The sequence below is a fragment of the Dromaius novaehollandiae genome, chromosome Z, assembly GCF_036370855.1.
Source record: "Dromaius novaehollandiae isolate bDroNov1 chromosome Z, bDroNov1.hap1, whole genome shotgun sequence".
Classification (NCBI taxonomy): Eukaryota; Metazoa; Chordata; class Aves; order Casuariiformes; family Dromaiidae; genus Dromaius; species Dromaius novaehollandiae.
In genome coordinates this window covers 82,305,824-82,331,370 of record NC_088132.1, presented here as the reverse complement: position 1 = coordinate 82,331,370, position 25,547 = coordinate 82,305,824, and the positions used below count along the sequence as shown (strand labels likewise).

The following is a 25,547-nucleotide window of genomic DNA, read 5'->3' as shown; positions in this document are numbered from 1 at the left end:
TCAGCTATTAAGAGAAAAACATTCGATACCTTTTGGAAACTTAAGAAGTCTCACTCCATAAGCATTTTCTATATTTATAAAATTTTAGAAGAGATTCACCTTCAAGTTATGTACAATATGTTATCTGGACTTCATTATTGACCATAGTTTCAGTCTAAGATTAAATACTCTTAGCAGTTCTAGTTTTGTGCTAACAGGACCTACACTGTGTTTACTCATGGGGGATCCTATATAAAGGAAACCATGTTTCCGTGATAAAAAACTGATTTCCTTTAGAATGTGCAGTTCACTAGGTGACAGTTTTTAATGTGTTTTTAATAAGCTGATTGTGGAAAGAAATGATTTCGCTTTACTGTGAATATTCCCTCTGGTGTGCTTCTTAAAATTGAGTCCTGGAATTAAGAACAAACTTGGGTTAAACAGAATAACAATGCCATGACTTGGCTCTAATTGTTATATTTATTGCAAGACCTGTTTATCGGAAAATGCAAAATAAACAGCCATTTGGGTAGTTGTTGTGGTGCAGTGGTATGATGCCTGTCTGGTGAGGCACAGGGAAAAAATGTGCTTGCTTTAAGGCCAGTCTGCGCTGTAAAATCCTTCACTTTTTTGTGTTATATGTATCTTTCTATAATTTTGTTTTGTAAGCAGCAAATACATCCCTTGGATCATCAAGTTTTTCTCTCTTTTAGTATTACGTGACAACAACTGATGGTTTGATGGTTTTCTTAAAAGATCTTCTGTTCCTGTTGCTTTTGAGAATTGCAATACTAATGTAAAACACTACTGGTTTTATTGATTAGAATTTTCTAACTTTTTTTAAAGTAACTTTCTAATCATGTCACATGTTTGTCACATTGTGTATATGCGTTAAGGGCAATTTTTGCACACTTATACTTGGAAAATCGCGAATCTTTTCTATTAATTGAAACGTGTGAAACCTCTTCACTAGATAAATGTGCCCTCGTGCAGAACACATTGCAAAGACTGAACTGCTTAAGAATAGCCTACCGTGAATGTACTGCAGGCTGCATTCATTTGAAAGATCACAATTTGGAATATTGTTCAGTATATGTTAGATAAATGAAACGATGTGCTTTCTGTGTTTGTCTCTGCTTCTTCCTGGGGCTAAAAAAAAGGGGCGAAGGGCAATATGTATGGAGTGCAGGGAATTTCAAGAGGAGACTTGAACTGTGGACCTGTTAGGAGTCCCTAGTGATCAATCAACCAAGCTGTTAGTAATAACAGCGTTTAATGCGAGCTTAGTTAAGCAGTAAAGCTTGTGGGTATGAGAAAGGCTTGGTGTGCTCAACATTAGCAGATTTCCTGTGATACCAACCTCCCACTTAGTTTATCTGGTTGTAGTTAGTTATTTGATTTATATATAAAAGGCCTAATGTCACCATTCCCTCTAGTAATAATCTCAAGTGTTTTCTGTTTTGGTAAGAATGCCTTCTTCATAAACAGATGAAATTTAGTGTTTGTGCATTCATAGGTGTTGATTGTCTGGATCTATGTGTTTAAATCCATGCTTTTTTGTGTTAGAAAATTCAGGAAACCTTTGATGTGCTTCTTTTCAGGAACAGAGTGTGAAGACCTCATAGAAGAGTTGCTGTGTTGCCTCATCCAGCTCATTGTTGAAATTCCCCTCTTGTAAGTTGGGTTTCTTTTGCAACCTCATTCAATAAACCAAGCATTTGAGCAAACATAGAACTTAATGATGGGGATCATAATGTTTAAAAATAGATTTGAATTTGAATGCTCTGTGTTACGGTAAAGTACCGATAATGATAAACTGCTGCCAGTACCAGCCCTGAATATTTTATTGGAATGAATAACAGTCAGCATCTCATACTCGGTTCAAACCACGAGCAGGAGTTATCCCATTTTGTTTTGTAGATGCTTTGTTGTTTGTTTTCGGTACCTCTGTCAGTACACAGAAAGTTACTACCAACTTTTGGTTGGAAACTCTTGTGCTATTTTTACAGGGAAGGGTGCATCAGAGGTGTCATCGCTTCATCTCTGGGGCACCCAGCAAGGTGCAAACAAAAGTTCCTGTTCTGCACTTGTGTGGGCTTTTGAGCTGCAGTCATGTGGCTTGTTCTCATTTAGTGTTCGTTTCTGAAATACCGGTGAATTGATAGCTGAAGAAGAGAGACATGACTAAGTGGAACATTTCTGTAGATCTCCAGCAGAAAATTGATTTGTTTACATTGCTTTTTTTAGATGCATCTGTCTTATTTGAGATGTGTTGATTCCACATTCCATTGGGATGTGTGCCATGAAACTTCCTTCACTTTTCTTATTTGCAGTCCATAGTATTAAAGGGAGAAGAACTTACTTTTTTTCCTTTTTTGAATAAAAAATGTTTCTTTCACGCCTGTCCTTTTTAGTTTTACCATTTCTTTACAAGATAAACTTTACCAAAGATAGTGTTAGCAGTAGCTGTTATGTTTAATATTGTGTTGTAATCTGTACCTAAAATACGTATTGTTGCAATTAAAGCATCACAGCTTTGAAAGAGTTTCACAGCTTATCTGTTATAGTATAGTACATATCTCTGTTGATGATTTAGTTTTCATACTGCTGATTGCTCTTTTAGTTGGAAAGCTGACAAAGATACAATAGTTTTTGAAACATAGCTCTCATTAAATACAGTGCTGTCAGCATTACATGAGGGTTTTGAGTAGTCGCTGTATAATGAATTAGCAATATGATTTAGTGTGTCATTCTGCGAAGCTTGTCAGTACTTCCTGGAACAGATACACGTTTTGTTTGGAGCAGATTAGAAGAAATATGAAGGGGTGAAAGGACTGAAATATATGGGCAAGTTCATAAATCCTGTGGGTGGTTTTTGGGTTTTTTCTTCTTGTAAGTCCCAATGGCTGTATAGAATCCAATATCATTTATTGTGTTTTTCTGGCAGAAAACATTTTGCAGGCATAATTGTTCTTAACCCTTTTCAACAGTTGAACCTGTCAGCATTTCCATTCTGCGTGAATGCGGTTGGGGGGAATGGAAATAGTTGTTGAAAGCACTTGCTTTACAATATGATATAGTAATAATAATGGTTTGCTCAAAGTTATGTAGCCACTATATAATCTTTAATGTTCAGCTATATTGGACTCATTCACTCTTCTCATAAGTGTTAGATGTGGAAAGATATTTTTGCAAACAAGCTTTCTTGGCTGACTTTTTTCTGAAACAGTATGCTACTGCATTGTTAATTTGGCCAAGGTTAAGTAGGGTAGTAACACTTATAAGAGTGTGTAATATTGTATTGTTTAGCAATGTAATGTGTTTAACAATGTAATAATGTCTTAACAACATTTTTTTTTACCAGGTCATTGAAAGGAAAGGATAGAGGAAAGGTATGGGGAAAAACTTGCTTGTTCTAATACACAATCAAAAAAGTGGCCCTGCTGAGAGTTTTCATTCTGTTTGATATCTCTTGTTACTGAAGGTTGCCTTCTTAGTAGCTGTATTGTAAATCAAAAGTAGCTGTATTTTAAGTCAGAGGACGAAAGGACCACAATCTACTACAGGAGGAGGGAAATTAACTCTTGTTCTTATAAAGATGGTATGAAGTTGAGGCAGTTTTGCTTAAGGTAATACTAATTCCCCCCCTAGGAGAATGATCAGAGTTGTTTTGGTAGTGACATGACTCTTAGCTTCCCTGTCTCTCTGATCAGATTTATGCTCAGTTCTTTCCCGTCTTTCTATCAAGGGAGTAGTTAATTTTTTTGCCGTAACTGGAACAGATCAAGAAAATTTCAAGTCTAATATGTGAGTTTTGGGAAGCAATAGGTTGTCCAAGTGGGCTGAATAGTAGACAGTGTTGCTGGATGCAGCTCTGTAGATTATGTTATGGAGTAGAGAGAAATTTGATTATAAGATAGAAAGATATCATTACTGTTCAGTCTTGAATATAATGGTGAGAAGTTGTATGTGTAAGGTGAGGGGTACTGTTGGGAGGAGAGTTTTAGGGTACTTGTGTGTGGTATTTTTCAGGCAGGTGCCTAATCTTGGCCCATGTTCCAGACTGGCCAAAAGCGAGCCCAGGGGCTTGGGCTTGGCCCTGGGCTAACCAAATTCATGAAGGATCGAGTCTTCCCTGAGCATGAGTAGAGCCTGCTCAGCTCTGAGCTTGCTTCACCCAGAGTCTTGGCAAAATGAGCTTGTGTCTGCCTACAAAATAACATGTAGAAACACTTGGAAAATGCAACTGGGCAGTCAAGCTCCAAACTAATAACCAAGGTGTGCGAGATGGGGAAGAAGACAAATTGCAAGCCCATAACTCACCTCTCTGTATCTCTTCCTGTGAGGTATAAGTGAGGAACTGAAATGCGTTGATTTTTGTTTGGAAAAGTTCCAGAGATGTACAGAGATGCATAGCTGGAAAGAGTGTCTCAGACTTATCTATCAGGAATGGGAAAAGCTATCTCTCCGAGTTAGAGTTCTTATTGGGAAAGACAAAAGCATATTATGGAAGTTGCCCTCAGCATAGCTAAGACAGGTGGTAGTAGGGACCACAGGACTCAACAGCTTTGTGGCCCTGTATCTGAGACTTACTGAAAAGACCTTAGATTAATTACCCTTTTGCAAAGCTGACTCTGCATTGCACAAAATGCCAAAGGGAAAAGTTTCACATATTGACATCTAAGAATTTTTATTTAAACTACATTATTGCTTTTTAAGAATCAGACTTGTGCAGTCCTTTGTAAGACTTGAGTTATGGTATGTTGATCTTTGATTTATGGCTCCTTTGGGTGTGTTATGGATACTCTGCTTTTTCTTTGGTCTTGTTAATGTTAGCACCCAAGAGTGCACATTAATGATCCAAACTACATACTCAGCAAAAAAGACACAACTTCAATATTTAATCATATTTGTTTTGCATAGAAACTATCGCTAACATTTTGTTGCAAGATTGAGCTCCGAAAGTTTTAAATTATAAAGGCTTCTTTCAGCAGCTTGTTAAGAACTGGTATGCATAACTGAACATCTGGTTGTTATCAGTACATTTTCACTTCATTTAAAAACTATAAATGCATATGGAGGAAAAATGAAATACTGTGATCCAGTTACATCATTGTTAAGTAACACCCTGTGGTGCCACTAGAAGTTAGTTGATATTTCCATTACATTCTGTTATTTTCTATAGTCAAAATTGTTTTAGGCTGCAGTCTGTCTTTGAAAATAAATTTGAAAGTGAAAGATTGGACTCATGTTAAAAATATTTGACTCATTTAAGGATGATTTCTATGTTTTCCGGGAGTTTAATACTCAGGTATAGAAGGAAGAAGGGAAATACAATTGATTATAAAGCTCTGCAGCATCATTGCAGCGTGCAAACAATGCCATGTACAGATAATGAGAAATGTTTTTGTTCAGGCTTTTTCCTTGCTAATTTCTCCCCTATTTTGGGGAGAATATTTCATATTGTGTTTTTTTGTTATTACTTTTAAAACAGTAGCTTAGAATACTACTTTTGAAAAACAGCAATTCAGGGAGCTTAGGATTGTAGTAGTTCTGATATTTGAACAACTATTTGACTTCAGCACTCTTTGGCAATGCTGTCTCATCATCAAAGAGAAACTTCCATCTATTTGAGCTGATTTTGAAGCTAGCTGAAATAGCCAAACTGATGGAGGTTTATACTGCTTCCCACTGAAGATCATCAAGGTTTATGAATAACTGGTGATAAACGTAGGAGGAGACTACTGTGCTCCTTGTAGGAGGGATCTGATATGTGTGAAGGGGTTTTATTTGCTGATGCACCTTGTAGTGTTACAGAACAAGATGTATTTCTTTGAGGGCTTTTCTCTCTTGTCGTCAGTGTTTGCAGATCAAGGCCTGGTACATACGCTTTTGCCTTTGGAGTGAATAATGAGTATTTCTGTCTGCATGGGTGCTGTCTTGCGTAGCCATGAAGAGTGCTGTGTTGCATGACCATCTGCTCACTCAACAGCTTGGCTGAACTGAAATGCCTTTAAATTGAGCTATTTTTTTGATAAGTAGATCAATGCGTTTCAAGCCTTTTTTTAGTTTTTGTTTATTTTGACGATTTTTCTTTATCAGTCATTTATCCTTTTCTATTTTGTGAAGGCATATGAGTGGCCTCCTAAGTTTCTAAAAATCCTAAGCTGGAGAACCTTTAGCTGTGTTGCATATTCTTTTTCTGTTCTAATTTTATTCTAATTTTGTTTTTATTTCAGATTAGTGTTTCTCTATGACCTGCCTTCTCAGCAGGCTAGCTCTAACTTATATTCCACTTGTAACAATCTCGTATTAATCTTTTAACAATCTTTGTAATCTCAGAGTCTTAATACCAAAGCTCTGGACTGTTGGATCATTCCTCATGCTGTATAATCATGCTCCTAATAATGTACTTTCTCTGTCATAGTTTTCAGCCCTTTTATCACAACAGGTATTGGATGCATTTTGAGAAACACTTGCTTGCAAGTATTTGGGTGCAGTCTATGATTTGGGCAGCCAAGATACATAGGCACTGAAGTCGAGTAGATCTCTTGATGTCTCAGGAGTTTGCAGACTGTTTAAAATCAGTGATAGATACCAGACTAATAGGCATTAGCCTGTTTTCTCCATTGCCTAAACATATATTAGATCAGAACAGTTGGTTGTTGCCACTGAGTGCCACTACTTTGAGTTGATTCTGTCTTGAAGTCAGTGGCTCATATTTGAGTGAGCGAGATGAAGAAGTGGTGTTACTAGGAGACCTTCCTCCACCCGTGCTGGAGCAAGTCTCCTTTTCAGGTAGGCCACACTACTAGAAGACCTGACATGATTTATATGGATCGGGCACTGTCCAGTTCTCTGCACTGATTTTGCAGTAGCTTTTTCAGCACATGGGTCATCCTTCTGCTGCTGCCTTTGCCCGTAGAGTCGAGAACTACACAGGCCTAGCAATTTGAGCTGCCCATTTTCACGGTAAGTATTTGGACTGTTTTCGTGTCATCCCTTGTTCTAAGGGTAAGGTCTTAGGTTTAGTGGATACTATTTACAAGATTTGCTGATATCAAAGATAAGTGTAGAAGAACATAGCTCCATGCAACAATTAAAAATCCTAAATACTTTGTAATATTTTCAATCTGTAGAGGGAAAAACTGAGTTCCAGTGAGCTGAAAATGTATTTAGCCATGTGGCCTGGGATGGTTTAGAAATAGATCTAGGAATAAAAGGTCTTGAATTCCACAATTGTTTTAATCACTTGGTCACTTCAGAATATTTCCAGCTTTGTTAGGTTGTTTTCTCAATCTTTTGTTCTGTCTCCCAGTCAAGAAAGCCCAGCAGTGGGAGGATGTAACAGGAGAGGTTAGAGGAGTCCTCTGCTCTCAGTTGGTATTGCTTGAGTGCCTCTTTGGGACATCTCCCAAATGTTTGGAGCCAGCTGTAATGAGTGTAGTGTGTTATTGGCCTCCACAGTGCGCATTTGCCACCAGTGGGTGTAAAATTAGGAATGATTCCAAGAGGAAAGATTACGTTCACTTTGAGTTGTTGTACTTGTATCCTGAGACTGATAACCAGATATTCTACTTGCTTTTCAACTCTCAAACCTGCTCCTATTCTCTGCGGTGACTCCTCTTTCACCTTTCTGGTGGGCCCTCAGGAAGCAGGGAAATGAAACCTGGTTCCTGTATGATTTGAAGCTTTTTGTATGAATCAGCCCTTTTGGCAACTCTCCGAAATTAGAAAATGAGTTGCCTTTTAACCTTTTAATACTTAGAGTAGACAGCTCTGGCTGGGTGAAAGTTCAGGAAAATATTTAAACAGGGAGGGGGTTTGGTCTCGTGGTCTGCGTGATGGTGTGAGTTGAAATTCAGAGTTTTGTTTCTGACTGTTCAGCCTGTTTGCTCTTTGTGTGTGTGAAATCATTTATTCACTGAGTGATAAAGGTGTTAACAAAAGCATGTGACTTGAGGAGTAATTGAAGTTCCTACTTGGGATTTTCCTATATGTTGTCTCTGTGCTTAATCTTGTTTTCTTCTTCACAGTCCTCTCTGCCAGGCAGGGAGCAAAGCTGGATGATGTGGATGAGCACAGAAAGCAGTTCTGAGTGTTGCCTAGGCTTGCAGAGGCCAGCAGCCACAGGGTGATGATGCTTAGGTAGATGGTTGAAGTTCTTGGTAGATCATGCTGGTAGAAGGTCATCCACATCCACTTCTTAGTTTTGAATGTAGGAAGATGATGGTCTGGTTAAATTATACTTATATTACACTAGCATCTAGAAGTCTTGTATTTTGGAGCTCCATAACTGACACAAACTCGGAACAAAAAAATGACCCCTTCTTTGAAGATAGATGAAACAGGCTATATATACACAGATAGGCTCTAAAGGAACACTTGTTGTCAGAAGGCAGTTTTAAGTTTGGTGTCCTATGCAAGGAACTGGACCTGTTCAGTCTGGTTAAAGGAGCAGGAACTTGCTATACCTTACTTGATGTGAAATGTGAAACCAAGGAGAATAGCTGCTTTTAACACGCTGTCTTTGAATAAAGAAATAACACAAAAGCAGGAGAGAAATGATTGCCGTGACTTCTAGAGTTGGGCGCGTGACTGACTGTGCCCTCATGAAAGAGATCCTTCCTAAAAGAGGAGCAAAAGAACATCTGTTAACTTGTCTACTCGATCTAGGAATATATTCTCTAATGGAAAGAGAGAGAGAAAAAGGAGAGAAAAAGAAGAAAAAAATTAAACCAGAATAAGTATTGACATCTCCAAACTAGATAATCCAGAAAAAAGGAGAGCTGTGTGTAGTAGGGTACATTGCCCTATGAAGCGTATTTACTTGAGACATGGAACTGTCATGAGCATTATCTGGGATTTTTTTTTTTTTGGTAAGGTATCTGGGAAGGAGGGAAAAAAAAAAAAAAACCCTGTACAGAAGCTCAAACCATCATACCCTTCTTCTGGTTTTCTGAAATAGATAGATAAAGAATTCTGACATGTAATTGATACATGAGTTCATTATTTCTAGTTTCCTCCTTATCTGTAAGCAAACAATTTTAAGAGGAAGTCAGACATCAGCATAAATTCCATGTAAAGTCATTCTATATGAACGATAGCATTAAAAAAAAAAAGAAACCCTTTTTCTATAGTCTCTCAATATAAATAAACAGCTTTTTCTTTGAAGTTAAAAGAGGTTCCTGGTAGTTCTTGTGACCCTTTAGAAATGCTTGAGTTTCAGAAAACTGTACATTTGACCCTTAGCAAAGAAAATGATTTTGCTCTGAAGATTATCCTTGTGCTGCTAGATTAAAGATGACTCTATCTTAGGGGTTACCCCAGATATTAGGACTCTTAATTGTGTTTATGTGAGAGCTGGTTTAATCTGAACAACCACTTCTACAGTTTGAGTGGAATGGATCTGCAATTAAATGTTATTTAATTGGATTTTGAATAGAAAGAAAAAGAGCATAACTCACTAATTGGAATTACATGAATTTAACTTTTTTCTTTTTTTCCTTCAAAGTTTTATAAGGGTGCTGAAAGCAGATTTGTTTTGAAAGTTACAGTAACCTCATTGCTTATTTCTTTACACTGAATCTTATAAAACCGGAAAAGAATATTGCAATGTCCCCTTAGATTTGCATTTCCACTTGTGTGGTTTGTCAGAAAAGTAACTCAATGAATGACTGAGATGGAGAAACAGTATACTAGACTTTGAAATTTGTTTCCTCCCAGCAAAGTGACCCAGGTGTTTCAGATGTTGCGGCATGTCACGAAGCCAGCCTTTCATTCATCAGACCAGCTTAAACTTAGGGGTAGGGAGTCATTCATCTTGTACTCCCCGCCTTTGTAATGATAAGCTTCTGAATTTTTTTCATAACTAAAAATAGTTCTTCCAAGCTTTTCATTTTATTTTCATACAAAAATTTTTTTTTTACAAATTTTCCTGGTGGCTAAACATCTAATAATCACTCTGTAGCTCTTCCGTGCTTTGATTGGGGTTGACACAGGTAGTCGATGGCAATGCATCGCAGTTCAGTGAGGAGCTGGGAACCATTCCTAGCTCCGTCTGGTTCCTGGCTCAGATGAATTTGCAGTGGAACCGGATCACAGCGTAACCTCTGGCCTGATCTAATTATCAACATTTACACTGGCTAGCTTTCCGAGGAGTGGGCAAAAAGTCAGGTAACTCACAAAAACTAAAGCTAATTAAAGTGCTCTTCATGATTTTAAGGAAGAATGTTGTTTAAGCAGTAAGTGTTTTTCCTGACATATAACTTAAAATGTTATGGATTCAAATACTTAAATTGTGAGAGTGAGAGAGAATAAAACCAGTGAGTTTGCATAACCTTCTCTTCCAAAAACATTTTTGTATCAGAGGTGGTGTGGCTCAGTGGACTCGTGCACAGGACTGCGATCCAGGAAATTGTGATTCCAGTTTGCTGTTGACTTAGAGCAAATGACTAACACTCTCTTTCCCCAGAAACTCTGGCCTCGAGCTACTATGGAAGTGTTTTAATTAACCTATCTATATGTTATAATGCATGAAACTGTTCTCCGTGTTTCACAGTCATGCAGGTTTTTTTTACAGTATTCTTAGTAGCACACTGGAGAGTATGAAAATAATTGTGTGGTAAAAATTGAACTGATTTCTTCTAAAGAAAAAGCCTGTCTTTTTTGTAAGGACTATACCAGTTCTAATCCTGAGACTAAGCACAGCAGTTTTATTCCAGCTAGTTTTTTCCATTATGTGTATGTTTTTTTTCAAGAGATATTGCACTACAGTTTTTAAGTCGTCATTGTTTGAAAAAGTGCCTCGGTTTTGTGTTTACACTTGCTTTAACTGTTAAGAATATAGTTGTTGGAAGGTGGCATTGTAACACAGGAAATACATTTGACATGACTGCTTAAACACGTGTTGCTGGATTTTTTTAAAATACAGATACTATAAAATCTTTGAATTTGGGAAATATATAGAGATCTTTGAATTTCTGTAAGCTCCCAGGAAAATGTCAAAATAGCTTGATAATTGACCCTTCACACCTGTTGTACATAGCATAATATTATTCATGAAGTGTTCTGTGAAAATAGGTAGCAACAGCAGAAGAAACTTTAGAAATGCTTAATAAAAATCTTTGCGGTGGATTAGAGGATGTTATGGGTGCACTTCATGAGACATCTCCTTCCATTTGGAGGAGGAAAACAAAGTCTGTATTGGTTGAAAGTAAAAATAATTCTGGTTCACATTTAAGTGAACCATTGTGTTTTAGAAGTTTGTGTGCAATTTTTAACTTTTTCTACTAATGAAGAAGGCAAATACCATTTTTATTTCTCCTCTTTTTAAAAATTCGATATGTAGTAAGACCACTTCAGGCAGAGTTAGCAACAGAAACTACAAGATGTCCAAAATAGCAGATCTGTCTCCCATCCTGTTTGCTGCACAGCTTTTCCTAATTAACCTGTCCAACTTGATGAGCTTTGCTAAACTACGTGCAGTCAGTGTCTAATCACTAAAATACATTCTTTGGAATTGGCATAGAAATCAGTAATATCCTGAAATTTTATACTTCACCATTGCCTTGCAAATACTATTTAACAGTTGAACAACTGTATGTGCAGTATCTTGATATCCTAAGCATTTCTTATGCTTAAGGTAGTATTTGTATGTTATCCCTTTCTTAGAGATCCATTTTTACTGCCAGGTGAAGCAATGTTTGGCTAGCCGGACCTTTCTCTGACCTGGAATGATGGTTTTGTGACAATTGTGTTTAACCGGACAGAGAACTGTCCTGTTAATACTCTGGGATTTTTATTATTATTAGAATGAAATATAGTCTGAAAATTGAAATTGCAGTGTTCTGGGTAATACCTCAATGTTGTTACATTGTCTTGTCCTTTGGCATGTCACAAAAATGCTTGCATCTAAGAAAAATAATCCATTGTCCATATGAAGTGATTCTGTTTTTGAACAAGTAGAGTTTTTTGAACTTGTTATTTCCGTGTTCCCGGTTGAGACTCACTGTGCTAAACAGTGTATAACCACATGTGAACCTGCCGCATGCTCCTATGATAGAAGTCAGTTTGTAAACAAAAGTGGTAGATTAACCTTTGTAAATATTCCCCTTTTCCTGCAGAGACATAACGTACAGCATTTCCTTGGAGGCTGTGACAACGCTTATTGTCTTCCTTTCCTGCCAATTATTTCACAAGGAAATTCTGCGAGAGAGCATCATTCATAGATACCTGATGCATGGTCGATGGTATGTCGTGTTCTGGGGCTGCAGCTAATGGCAAAACAAATCCTTCTGATGGCTTGCTTAGGCTCTTTGTACTTGAAAAACAACAGACAGTGAAATGCATTTTGATTTACAATTTATTTTGTTCAAAAGAAAACAAAGCACCGAAACAAATGCAAAATGCATCACTAAAGGTTGTTGGAAGGTTTCAAGTTTAAACCTCAAAGCCCTGATTTCATTAAAACTATTTTGGAAGCAGGCTTTTTTGTTTTTTTTTTTTTTTGAGGGCAATTTCATTCACTACTTAAAACAGCTTTCACTTTTCAGGATGTTTTTTTGATTGAGCTGTGGGCCTTTTCCTGTAATATTACAATCTGGAGAACTAGACTGGGGACCACTTGGGAGAAACAGTGCTGTAGTATGTGTAGGTCTAAGCTGGGAGGAGTCAGCACCTGGTCTCTGGGTGGAGAGGGATGGAGAGATGCGGGTGGGAATTTAGGGTCACAAGAGGAGTTCAAAGGGCATGGGTTAAAGAAGATTAGAGATCGTCACCGGAGATGGGAACCAAGTGTTCCTATAAAATTCTCTTCTGTTTTAGAAATATTTTAGCCTTATGTTTAAATCCAACAGATTTTGTGTCCACCTGTCAGAATCACTGAAGTGAAGTCGGATGTTTCACCATTCCTTGCAAATTGACCCCAGCCACACACATAGCCAAAAATATTGTGGGGGTAGAGAAATGCTATTGTTACCTGCTTTATATGACCAAAATGTAGAGGGAAAACCAAATGAATACCATGTTTTTTGCTTGCATAAATATTTTTCCCTTTGTGTCTTGGGGTAAAAGGATACAATGTTTCCACATATTAAATGGTTGATTTAAAAGTGATATTGAAAACTGAAAATAAAAAATGTTTCCATGATCCCGCCCTTGAAGGTGGTCCCACAGTGTCCTGCTAAAGTCAGTGCGGCTTTGCATGGGCGTTCTTTCCCTTTCCAACCTGAAAGAAGGTAGACTGCTCAACACCGTGAGAGTCACCCTCTGTGTTTAATGCCAGGCATCAGCTTTTGCACCTTGTCTGGGCTTTGTTGTATCATTGGTCAAACACTTGGCTACCAGATGAGATAACAAGTATCTGTTATCCCTTAGATGGAAAAAGTGATCAGCCTTAACAAACAAACAACAAAAAACCAAAACTAAACACAGCCTAGTTCCAGAGAACAAAAGGGTTCATAGCATTGACTTTGCAGCTGAGCCAAATTTTGCAACTTTTGAGTTGACTAAGGCTGTTTTCTTTTCCTTTTCAGTCTCCCATATACCAGCAGACTTGTGAAAACTTTACTATATAATTTCATTAGACAAGAAAGAAGCCCGCCTCCGGGGACGCATGTCTTTCAGCAGCAAACAGATGGAGGAGGACTGCTTTATGGAATTGCCTCTGGGGTGGCAAGTGAGTCTTATTTTCTATAAACAGTTTTTCAAACCTTATGAAATATATTGCCTTCTGTGTGACCACTCTTATAAACACACCTGTAGCTCATTTCTTTTTCAAATGGTGATATCAGTATGTCTGCTCACTATAGAAAAAGCTGTCCACAGGCCTGCTCTGAATTGTAATATTATAGTCTCCACCTATAGATGTGTTAGAATCTGAAGCAATTACATCTGCATATATGTCATCCTTGCAAGAGAGCACGTGGTATAAGTAGCTCTGGATGCCCTTTTTCCTTTTTTGTTTTTTTATTAATGTGTTTGTAAAATAAAAAAAAGTTACCTCTACCCCATTTGACAAATTATACACTTCCAGTTATTTTAAATGTTGAAATAAATACTCATTGAAGTCTCTGTTGTTCAAGATCTATAAACATTTTTAGAGAAAGTACATATTTCATTCTTCATAGTTAATCAATATATGGTAAGTGGCCTAGATATGATTTTTTTTTTTTTTTTGAAGATATTGTAGTGTATACCTATCCCGGTAGGTTGACTGACTTTTTTTTTTTTTTTTCCATGACTGGTATGAATAGTTTATGGTCTTTTGTGATTGGATCATTTGCTATTGATAGTTTGAACGTCTCCTGAAGAATATTCAAGACTTAATGCCATTTTTTTGGTAAAAAAAAGGTTTCTCATGTTTGTTACAAAGCACACTGTGTTGTCGTTGGTGATTTCTCTCCCCAACAGAAGATACATTTTGTTAGTATATGTATTACATATAAAAGTTCTTCCTAAAGGATTTTTTTTACTGTATAATAAGAATAAAATATATTATCTTGAGAAAAGTAAGGATATATTTACTTTTCTTTTTCCTGATAAACAACACTTTGCAAGCTGGTTACTGTTAGAACATATGCTATCTATTCTGATCTCTTGCGAAATCCCTTCACTGACTACATCCCTGGGGGATATTAAAGTTCAGGCCCAGAGTAGTCTGCCAGGAAATATTTTACAGCCTGTGACGATGCATCTGGATCTCCTCATGGAGGCAGTAAAAGAGCACGTCTTTGTAACTCGGTGCATATCCCTAAACACATTGCAGCTTCTGTGCAAGATGAAGTTACACGCAGCTCTCTTCTGGTTTCCAATTTGCATTCGCAAGGGTGTAGGACACTGCAGTGTTTGGGTTATGCCCATGGCCTGTCAGAAAAACAGTTGTTTGGTTTGCAGTTTATTTAAAGAGGAGAGAAATTAATCAAATTGTTCCCTACAGCCGTTTTGTTCCGACAGTCCCAACAGGTACGTTCTCTTCCTCCTTTTCCGTTGCCAGAGAAAATTGCTCTTAAATTTTTTTTCCAAAGCAGTTTTCAAGATGTAGTTTGTACTTTTGCTTGTGACTAGAGAGTAGTTTTCACTGCCTATTTTGTTGAAATCTGTACTTATCTCGTGTTTTTATTCATTTTAGTTCTAATCTCTCTAGTCATGCTTGAGTATGTTTCTGTGTTAGTGCTGCCATACACAAAATACTTTTTTATTTTATTTTTTTTTCTCCTTGTGTGCTCACTTGGAGCAGGTTGTATTCAGTAATACTCTATTTTTAACCCTTCATACTTCCAGGCCATTCACTTTGAGGTTTGTGTAGGAGATTGCTCACTGCTCACCCCTTACTCTGTCCAAGAGAGAAACTTGCTGGAAAGCAGTCTCAGGCCTGCAGAATTATGCCACTTCAAAGTTTTGAGCCTTGTTTTTCTGTCTTCCACAATAGGCAAGACCAAATTATGTTCACAGGCTGTATTAGCTCAAGAAAAGCTAACACAGGGCATCTCTTCATAGATTCTTCATTCAAGGTTTGGGAGAAGCTATTGCGAAAAAATATTCTCAGTGGTTTTCAATGTTTTGGACTTTCAGTGCAGATGCAAACGGCATGTAGAATGAAACCCTGCCAGCTCCAGTCCGCCTTCCTTCTTTTTCATGGATCGGTAGAGTTAGTCCAGAACTCCCAAAATTTTGTAGATCACAGTTTTTGGAAGTTTCTGTGTTAAATAGTTTTGAAGTGCTGTATTTCTACAGTGACCAGGCACACGCATACACATGCAGGAGTAGAACAGCAGGAAAATGCACTGCGTCCTCACTGTTAGGGAATGCTGGTAACTGCATCGTTTGTAAAGTCCATCCAAACTGCCATCACTCTCTCCTCCTCTGCAGCTACTCTGGTATCATATCCCTACATGACTCCTTACTTGTTTCTTGTACATCAAGTTTGCATTTCTTAGTGCAGACTCTTAAGTTTTCTGCCTACGTCTGTTCTAGTCTCTTCCTACACTTCCACCCCCTTCACTCCTCTTGAACCGTTCTCTTAACAGCTCCCTTGGCATACTCCTACACTTACTTTGTTGCTTCTTTCATGAGTACCTGAAGTGCCGTATCATCTTCTGGTGAACTAAGTATCTTCATTTAAAGCTTTATGTAGAACACCCTTTTTTGGGTAGAGTAAATGGCGTATTTGTCCATCCGTAATATCTCTGAATATGATTTTATGGGAGAAATTAAAAGTAAATTTTCAGTTCTTCCATGTAAGTCGTTTGGTGTTTTTTGAATAGCACATAATGCTTAAAAAACATCTTACTGAAATATCCTATGTACAATCTATATGGGATGAAAATAGATAGGAGCCTGATTTTTAAAATCCTTTAAGTTATTTTTTCATAAGAACTTTTGAAGATAATTTTTGTACTTGGCAATTTGGAATTATTAAACTTGATGCCTCATAGACATGCACCTTACCATATACGATGTTACGCATATTTTGTAGTCGCTTGCACTGCAGCAGTAGATCAGCAAAATTCTATAAGCACTATATTTTCAATTCCTTCCCCCCCTTCCTTCCTGGTGATTCAGCAGGAGAGATAATTATATACACTGTGAGACGTTTACCCTGTGGTCTCCTTTCCCACCGTTAACCCCTTCCTGCTTCTCATCCCTCGTAGCCACTTTTTTTCTCTCATGAGCCTCCTCCTAATGCTGAAACCATACAACCTACGTCCTCACACCAATGACTTCTCCTCCTTGCTTTGGCCTCTGATTGCATGCGAGTTATCTGTGTGCGAAAGTACATTTCTCCATCTTGTATATAAAATACCTTGATTAGAATTGTGTTCCCATTATGTTATCATCCAGTAGTTCAATAAACAGTTGTGGTTTTGGAGCGATGGGGGAAATAACGATATTCTAGTTTAACTTCATAGATGACATTATGTACGTCTTTGGCTTTCAGTCTGCTTTTGTATCTTTGCAGTCTTTTTATAGTGTGCAGAAAAATTGTAAAGCCAGCTCTATTTTATCGTTGTGTTTTGAAGGCATAAATGACTTATATGTGGCAGGAGAAATTAGACTTCTTATTTATATTAGACTTATTAGTCTTATTTATATTAGACTACTTATTTATGTTTTTCTGGGTTCAGAAAGTACATTGAACTAGCTTAGCTTCAAATATTTTTTTTTCCCCATGGCTAAAATCTCCTCCTCCTTTTTTAGACTATTATTAATTCTTGCAAATTCATGGTCCACAGTTAACCAAACTGAGAATACTTTTTGTGGGCAAGCAATATTTTTAATCAGCCATTTTATTTCTTGCAAAACAAAACTCATTTTACAGTGAGGAACTACCAAACAGGTGATATGCTAAGGCAGGAAAATGTTAGTGTTACTCAAAGACAACTATTAAAAAAAATAAGTCAATTTAAGTGATTTCATTTGAAATAACTGTTCCAGTTTATGCTTTCCTGTTTAAAAAACAAAAATAAAAAACCTTTAATGCATCTGGAAGTACTTAGGAATTACTGCGGCAGTAGTCACATTCACTTAGTTTGTGCAGTTTAGATGATTGCAGATGAAATGAGTAAAATGTTGTACATGTAAGAAAATCATGAAAAGCTGTAGCTGATTTGACTTGTTTAGTCACCTGATTGATTTTTGTAACTCATCTGGCCCACAAGTGCACTATTGTGGCATTAATATAAATTGCAGAATTCAGCGTAAGAGATCAACAGCTATTTGTTTTCTCATGACAGTGCTCTTCGGTTGGAACTAGGCAAACATTCCTGACTCTTAATGACTTGCCATCTTATAAGTGTATGCTTCGGTCTGCATTATGTCATCCAGCATTAGTGTACTTGTAGGAGTCTAATAGCCTATTTTGTACCTCTGACTGCATATACTCTGATTTTATTCCTCTTTTGTGCTACATTCTAGTTAATAGGAAGATTTGCATGCTTATCTTTAACATTACAAGAAAACTAGTCTTTTGTGTGTGTGTTATATAAAAAAAAAAAATCAAAGAGGAAAAAGGTATTATATAGCTTGGTTTTTAATATCTAGATTGAAACATATCAACATAGGAAGACCTAAAACTACTTTAACCAATGCGCTTCTGCCATTTTTTCCTATTCCACTGAACTTTTCTTCTACTTACATATATTTCAGGCTGGATGTTTCTACCTTCCAGAACCTTTTTGTGATGTCTCACAGATCTAGCATACATTTTGCTGCATAAATTAATTTTGTCTATGTCCCTGGTGCTTAGTCATAAATTTTTAATTGTCTGTTCATGCTCATCGTCATGAAAATGTAGGCCTTAAACTTCTCTTCCAGTTCTGTTGTTAATCTTATTTCTTGCTTACAGTCCATAACAGCATCATCCTGTTGTCACAGTAATCAGAGCATCTTTGTGCCTGAATCAATTTCCAGGTCTTTAATTTTTTTTTAAAGTTTTTCCAAAGGTGGATCTGAACTGCAGCAAAACCTGTGACTGCAGCTCAAACACATGTTCTTTGAAATTAAGTAGTCGAGTATTAGTAATGTAGCTGTGGCAGTTCGAACTGCGAAATCTGCCCAGCAAGCAGAGTAAATTTGAGAGCAGCTAGATCCTGACCAAAATCTGTGCCACATAACCTACAGAGCTATGAGTACCAGGGGAGCTGGTTTAATGTTAGATTGAGCTACTGTTAGCCTGGGGTGTGAATGTCCCCTTTGAGGGTCTTCGTTGCCTTGTTTTCACGGATAAAACTCATCTTCTGTCTTAATTACAGTAGCTTAGAAAAGCATTGCCTCTGGCATAAATCTCTGGAGGCCAGAGATATATTTGCTATCAAGCTCTTACGCAGTTCCTTTGACGTACACAGTGTTGTTTTTCCTCTTCTTTTTATTTTTAAATCAAATTTATCTTCATGTTTTTGAATGGTGCAAGAGTATAGGACAGCTATACAGCAATAAAACTTCTGGTAGCACGCCTAGGCACCAGGTCCACCAAACTTCTTGTGCTCTCATTGGCAAGGATCTGGCAACCAGAAAAGTTATAAATGATTTAAGAAATCCTTGATCTCGTTCTTGTAAGCTTCACCAGTGTACTTTTGTTAGTAAGCCACCAGTGCTTTAAAAATAGCTGGACAGATTTTTGCTGTAGGATCACCACTCTTTGCTGTCGTTGCCAAAGTCTATGTAAAGCATTCCCTTCCTAGAATAACCATTTATAGTGTTTGTACTTGTATGCTGGGCTTGGCTGTTCTTGGAAATCTTCAGTTCACTCCAATGAGACTGTTTCCACTTTTGCAGGGGATATAGATATTTTTTTTCTTTCCTCCAAATTGCTGGACAGTCTGCTGGGGGCCTTGGCTGCCGTGACTCCACCATTGCAACAGTGACAGCTGTGGTAGGAAGAACATTGCGTTAGACCCATCTTTGTTAGAACCTGGATGAGAACATGAGAAGAAGCTCTACCTTCTCTCTGACAGTGACAAATTGGATAAACTTGAAACACATTCAGGATATTCCTACAAATTCCATGCTTTCACAGCCCAACTGTTAAATTCTCAAAAAAAAAGTTTGTACTTAACATTCTCAAAGCTTACATGTTTTTGTTCTTCAGGCCCTCTCTAAAGCCTCTTATCTGTCATATCTACCTGACAGTGTCTAGGCTGCTGGTGTGCTGAGAACACTGCCGATTATGTTGACTAATACTATATCTTTTCTCTTTCCAGTCTCTCTCTGTTAATCCGTTTTGTTTCTTGTCCTATATGTGGATTGTAAGCTGCTTGGGGTAGGGACAGCCATTCAGTATGGACAGGACATAGCATGGTGAGGTTGTGGTTTGTGACCAGAGCTTCTGACTTCTGTGGTAATACAAATCATAATTGGAACCATATGTGCTATCTCGTTTACTCAGAGCTCTGCAGCGAGTTTCACAAGGTGTGTTGGTGATTTATCTCCTTGACATTTATCTTAATATTCCAAAAACCTGAGCAGGTTCAAATAAGCCATTATATAAAACAACAACAAACAACCCCTATTGCCTCAAAATCAATTCTTCTTCTTTAATTTTATGGGGGAAACTGCATGTTAGAGGAAAACAAGAATCAGGTTGAGGTATTGTAACATTAAAAGTTTTAAAATTTGATATCTTGCAAACATAAGTGCCAGAAAAAAATAATTTTATATTGTTGAAAAAGAGAGATTTCCTGCTTCTCAAACTCTTCTCTTATCTCTGGAGAACTCCAGATAAATTGGAATTGAGATAAACAAAATATTTAAGTACAAAAGTTGTTTTGTAGCTAATTGTTGAAATTTTAAGTTTGATCTTTTCTAAAAGCCTTATATTTCAACCTGGGGATGGCAAGAAAGCTGTTTGTGCCTCTTCACCTTAAAACCCAATATCAACAAGAGTCCTGATCTCCTACATAGCATGTTTAAGCAATAAATCTGACAATGCTTTAAAAAGACTGTAAATACCATTATTCCTAATTTGCTTTTGAGAAAATTGCAAAGTGATAGAGTGGGTTGGCCATGTCATCTAAGAGACAGACCCAAATCTGGGAATTAAACTGGAGTCTTTTGACTTTGGTTTAGTGTCTTCTTCCAGTAGGTCACAGAGCTTCTCATTAAGTGTTGTCAGAGCTTAAATGTTTTGAGTCACCTTTCTGGGCTGCAGATAACAGAATATGGAGAGTTAATGTGTGACCAAGAGGATTTTTTTTTTTTTTTGGTACTAATATAGGATATTGAAATAACACAGCTGGGGATTTATAACTCTGTAAGGCAGTTCTTGATAACTGTGAGTATATTTTCAGTGTGCCCCTCAGCATGTGTTCTGCTTCACGTTTTGGGTTGGCAGTGGTTCAGTAATCCAGGAAGAATGGAGTATTTGGTTTCTGATGCATTGGTACCGTTTTGCAAATGGTTTTACAGCTGATACCTGCTTATTGGCAGGTTCTTTAGAGGGGTTCTGAAACGAATGGACAGGAGAAACTGAGCTGCTTTTCTGGCCGGGGTGAGGAACATTGATAATTTTTTTTCCTTGTTCTGTGTCAAAATTCAGTCTTCAAGTCTGCTAATGAATTTATTTCATCCAAAGCTATAGTTGTTACTAAATTACATGTTAAGCAGTTTCCCTTCTTTCTTCTGCTATACTGCTACTGTCTCTAACACCTTTTGGGGGTGGGAGGGTTCAAACATCAGATGATTTGGATACACCGTTGCCAAGCTCAGCGTGGCAAGATGGTGGTTTTGCCTTCTCACTGGCATATACGCTTCTACTTCAACATCTTGTGGTTGTTGAATTTTGTTTTTCTGTTATTGGTCATATCTTTAAAGACTATGCAAAATGTGGAGACTGCATGGTGGACTGACTAACTGCCTCTAGAAATACTGGTTAGCTAGCCGCATTTTTCTATTTTTCTTTTCTATTTTTCTATTTTTTTTCCTGTGGTAGGCTGCTGGAGTACCAATTCTTTAGAGCTGCCATTTTATTTTGTGTTTTGCCTTTATTATTCCTGCTTTGTTGAAGAGTTCTTTTTACCAAAATACATCTTTTTCCACTTGTATTTTGCTTCATGCAAACGAGTGTGAATGTTCTCCAGTGATCTTCTGAGAACGTGTTAACTTATATATGGTATTTCCTTTTGTGTAGAAGTTTGATTTCAGTTTGAAACTTTTATCTTGCTGCGAACGGAGTGGCAGTCCACATGGCTGTTCTGCAGGAGCTGGTGAAGATCACTGCCAAAGCCTTTAATACAGATCTGGAAGGCAGTTTTATTTTGAAATTAAAAACCTATTTTGACAAACCTGAGCACTGTTGCAGTGGAGCTGGTTATGTTATAGGTGAAGCCTGTGGAAGCTGAAAGTGTGTGTTGGTGTGTGTTCTGTGCTTCGCTTCCAGTTCCCTTTCACCTTAGCTTCCTGCTGCTTCCCCCAAATAAGTGATGATGAGGTTTGTTTTTTTTTTTTTTGGTGTTTCTGCAGTGAAATGAAAATATTTCTATTTTAACCCCTTCCCAAAATAAAAGCTAATGCTCAATTCCTGAAGTCTTTTTTTGTGTACAAGATGAAAGAGGAAGAGTTTATCTATGTGATATTATAACATTGGACATAGGAGCAGTATAGATAAGTTGTGCAAGTAGTGGGTCATGATCAAATTAGTTCAAGTTCTGAAGTAGCCCTACAAATAATTTTGTTGAGGAGAGGAGAAATGACTCCAAAATCTAGAGAAACTTAAAGTTGCCTCTGCCTTGCAAAGGGAGTGCAATTTAAGAAGAAAAAAATAAAGAGCAAGTGTTCACAGCTAGGGACATAATCGTATAAGGATGGGAGATGCAATGTGTCACTTGAAGTGGACAAGAGGAGCAATGACTTTGCTTACCTGTTAATTGCATTAAATCTCTATCATTAAATTCATGCAGCAGAAGTTAATTATGTTTCTTGCAGGTACATCAGTGCTTATGGCTTTCCAATTAGTAGTAGACGTTTTGCAGTTACATAGGAGGTTTACTACCAAAGCAAAACTTTCGGTGATGCCAAAGCTCAAAATCGGACTTGCATCCATTTAACCTGTAAGGAAAACATTTGGTCGCCTCAGAACATCTGTATTTGGAAATTGCACGGTCTTGCAGATTCATACGGAAACTCTCAGCCTAGGCTAGGACCATAAATCTGTAACTTTTACATTTTGTTATGCTAATTGTTTTTAGTTCAATTATGTGGTGTGTTTTTATAATTGTGGGCAGTATGTGAAGAGCGCACTTAATTTGCACACTGTGAGGCAAAATTACTTTGGATAGTAAGTGAACGTACTATGAAAATCTTAAGTGTAGTTAACTTTGCAATTACGTAATGACGCAGTCTTGCTGGTGCTCTTTGTATGTGCAACGGAGATGTATTCAGATGACGTAAATTCTCTGTGAGATCCCTGTGTTTAGTGGCTCGGAGGAACTTTCCGCTCGGTATCGAATCTAAACTTCCTACGCATTCTTCAGAGATGCCTCACTCTTTTTATAGATTCGGGAACTCTGGAATTTCCTCCATCTGGATGTGGCTCATAGTATGTTCTCTCTTGAGTCTTGTAGATGTACTTAAGAGTATGTGTTTGCGGTATCTTGTGTATGGACTGAAATGTTTGTTTCTGATTTTGAGGGTCAATTTTGAGACGAATTTCATTTCAACAGCTATTTGTGATTCACATTTTTGTGTGAGAAAATGTTATTCTTTACATTTGAGCCTAACAAGCTTGGAAGTCTTTCCATCTTTTTACTTCTATGGATTAGAGCTGCACTTCCCTGTTTTGTAGACCCACGGAGGAGGTAAGCTCTGTAAAGAATGATCTAAGGTTTAACAAGGCCTTTGACTAAAATCTTTGTCTTAAACCAACAAAGACAAACCCTAATATGATTATAACATAGTTATTTTTACTTAATGCTCTAAAAGAGCCAACCGTAATTAAATGTGTTCTGCCAAACTGTAGTTTCCAACACAAGTATGGGATTTTTACATAACCTGATAAATGGCTATTTTTCCTTTGAAACAAGCCATCAAAAACATTTGCCTTCTTTCTGTGAAAGACTTCCCAGCCAAATTAGAGTAAAGCCAAAGAGAGATCATGTGCTTAGCAGCATATTAGTAGAAACTATTTTAACAGTTGCAGATTAAATTTTATTTTCTTCTCCTGAAGTCAGTAACTATTGTTTGCTAGACTTGGAACTTTTTTTTTCTGATTGAAGTTTAAGGTGTTGGTATGTGGTAGCTGTAGTATATAGCAGTGAAAGTTATTTTTCATGACATCTGGGTTTGTTTGTCAATTTTTCTCTTTCAAGTAAGTGGCATTTTCCAGAGTGACTCATTTTGGAGAAAGAAAAATACTATTAACGAGAAAAGAATGTGGCACCTAGGAATAGACATCCTGGTGAAAAGAATGGGTTTCCATTATTGAAAAAAAATTACTGTATTACATGGAAATTTAATAATTATCCTTACAGGAAAGTGTGAATTTTTGCTTGGTTCTCAGTAATTTGATTTTTATTTAGGTGTTCAAAGAGTGCTTTGCTGATGACAGTATAATACGATTACATGCCAAAAGCTCTTCATGAAAGAAGGCCTTTGGGTCTTAGGAAAATAGCTTTAAAGTTGTCCTGATGTTGTTGCGGTCACGATCATCTAAGCAGGAAAGGTTTGTAGGGAGAGGCAATATCTTTTATTAGAGCACTTGCTGCAGCTGGAGTAACAGAAGGATGTATGCAAAGTATAATGCCGTACATGTGGTGGCTAAACTGTCTTCAGATGGCACAGCTTCCATGAATTGATCTTATTAGAAGGCTCAAACATTTTCCCATTGACATCCAAGATGAAGATTGTCCAACCATTTTACTGGGATCAGTACTGGGATCCTAAAATGTAAATTTTGTCACCATAGCTGGAATACAACTTTTTTTGTTTAATCTTTAATCAACAAATATTCAAGTTTAAGCAAACTAAGCATTATGAATTTATAGCTGTAACCCTTTCACAGTGGGATGTAAGAAGAGGACTAGATGGATGAGAGGCTGGAGAAGAATGCGTACAAGCAAATCCCTGGTTGCACAAATGTCCCACATTGTCTTCTTGTCCTTTATATCTTTGGTTTCTGTCCTGTAAGATGGAAAGAATGGAGAAGCATGGACCTGGTGAAGACAGAATATGGATGCAGGGAGCAGGGATGGCTCTCTTATATCCTCTTAACTCAGCTATGATTTGGCTGGCTGACATGAAAGTTCTTGCCTACATGTAAATGGATGTTGTGGACATAAAAACATTCCTGGTGTGAGTGTACATATAAAGAAATTAATCTTGAAGCTCTGTTACTGAAAAACAAACATCCTTTGTTGGAGTTTCATTAAGGGCTTGTTCATGCAAAATGCCGAGGATTTTGGTCCAACAAGTTCTTGCACGTTGTTTTTGTTCTGTGTTATTTTAAACAAAACTTTCATGTTTGGACTTCCTAGATAGGTCTCTGGATGTTACTTCTTCCCTTGTGCCAAGCATTGCCCTCTTTCCCACTGATTTTGGAGCATTTTGTGAGGCTTGCGGTGGACTGCTGTCATGGAACCGCTGAAGTTCAATGGACAGACTTTTTTCTTGGCAGAGATGCAAACCTTGTCTTCCTGTTATGGATATTAATAATGACAGAGTTGAGACCTTGTCACTTTTCTTCTGAATAGCATAGGTAATAAATTCAGAAACTAGATTTTGTAAGTGAATTGTGGTCAGGAACAAGCCAAGGTTTTCCTTCTAAGTGAAGAATCTCAGAATGAGCTGAACTCTGGAGTAATTTCTAATAATTGCTGAAAGACTAAATTTCTCCTCATTCCTGTTAATATTCTGGAGTTTTGTTCAGCCTGATGAGAATTTGTAAATGGTAAATATCTAGACATAGTCTCAATCTGAATGAAATGAAAATGTTTACTTTCCCAGTGGTCTTAGTTCACAAAAAACGACATTAGCTAGCTAATCCAGTAAGTGAGATAGTTTTATACTGCAGTTATTAACTTTCAAAACCAGTTTAAGTCCACTTATTTCTGCCATGAACATAAATTTGTTAGTTTTGT

General features: G+C 37.3%; 1 protein-coding gene across 3 annotated transcripts in view; it reads left to right on the top strand.

Annotated features, from left to right (window-relative positions):
• The window catches only part of LOC135324913 (dymeclin), a 218,362-nt gene that overhangs the window by 33,496 nt on the left and 159,319 nt on the right, over positions 1-25,547 (top strand). For all 3 annotated transcript variants that reach the window (XM_064501988.1, XM_064501989.1, XM_064501990.1), the window contains exons 6-8: positions 1,581-1,653; positions 12,105-12,230; positions 13,515-13,657. In XM_064501988.1, the coding sequence (XP_064358058.1) occupies positions 1,581-1,653; positions 12,105-12,230; positions 13,515-13,657 (342 nt within the window). The remainder of the gene's footprint in view (positions 1-1,580; positions 1,654-12,104; positions 12,231-13,514; positions 13,658-25,547) is intronic.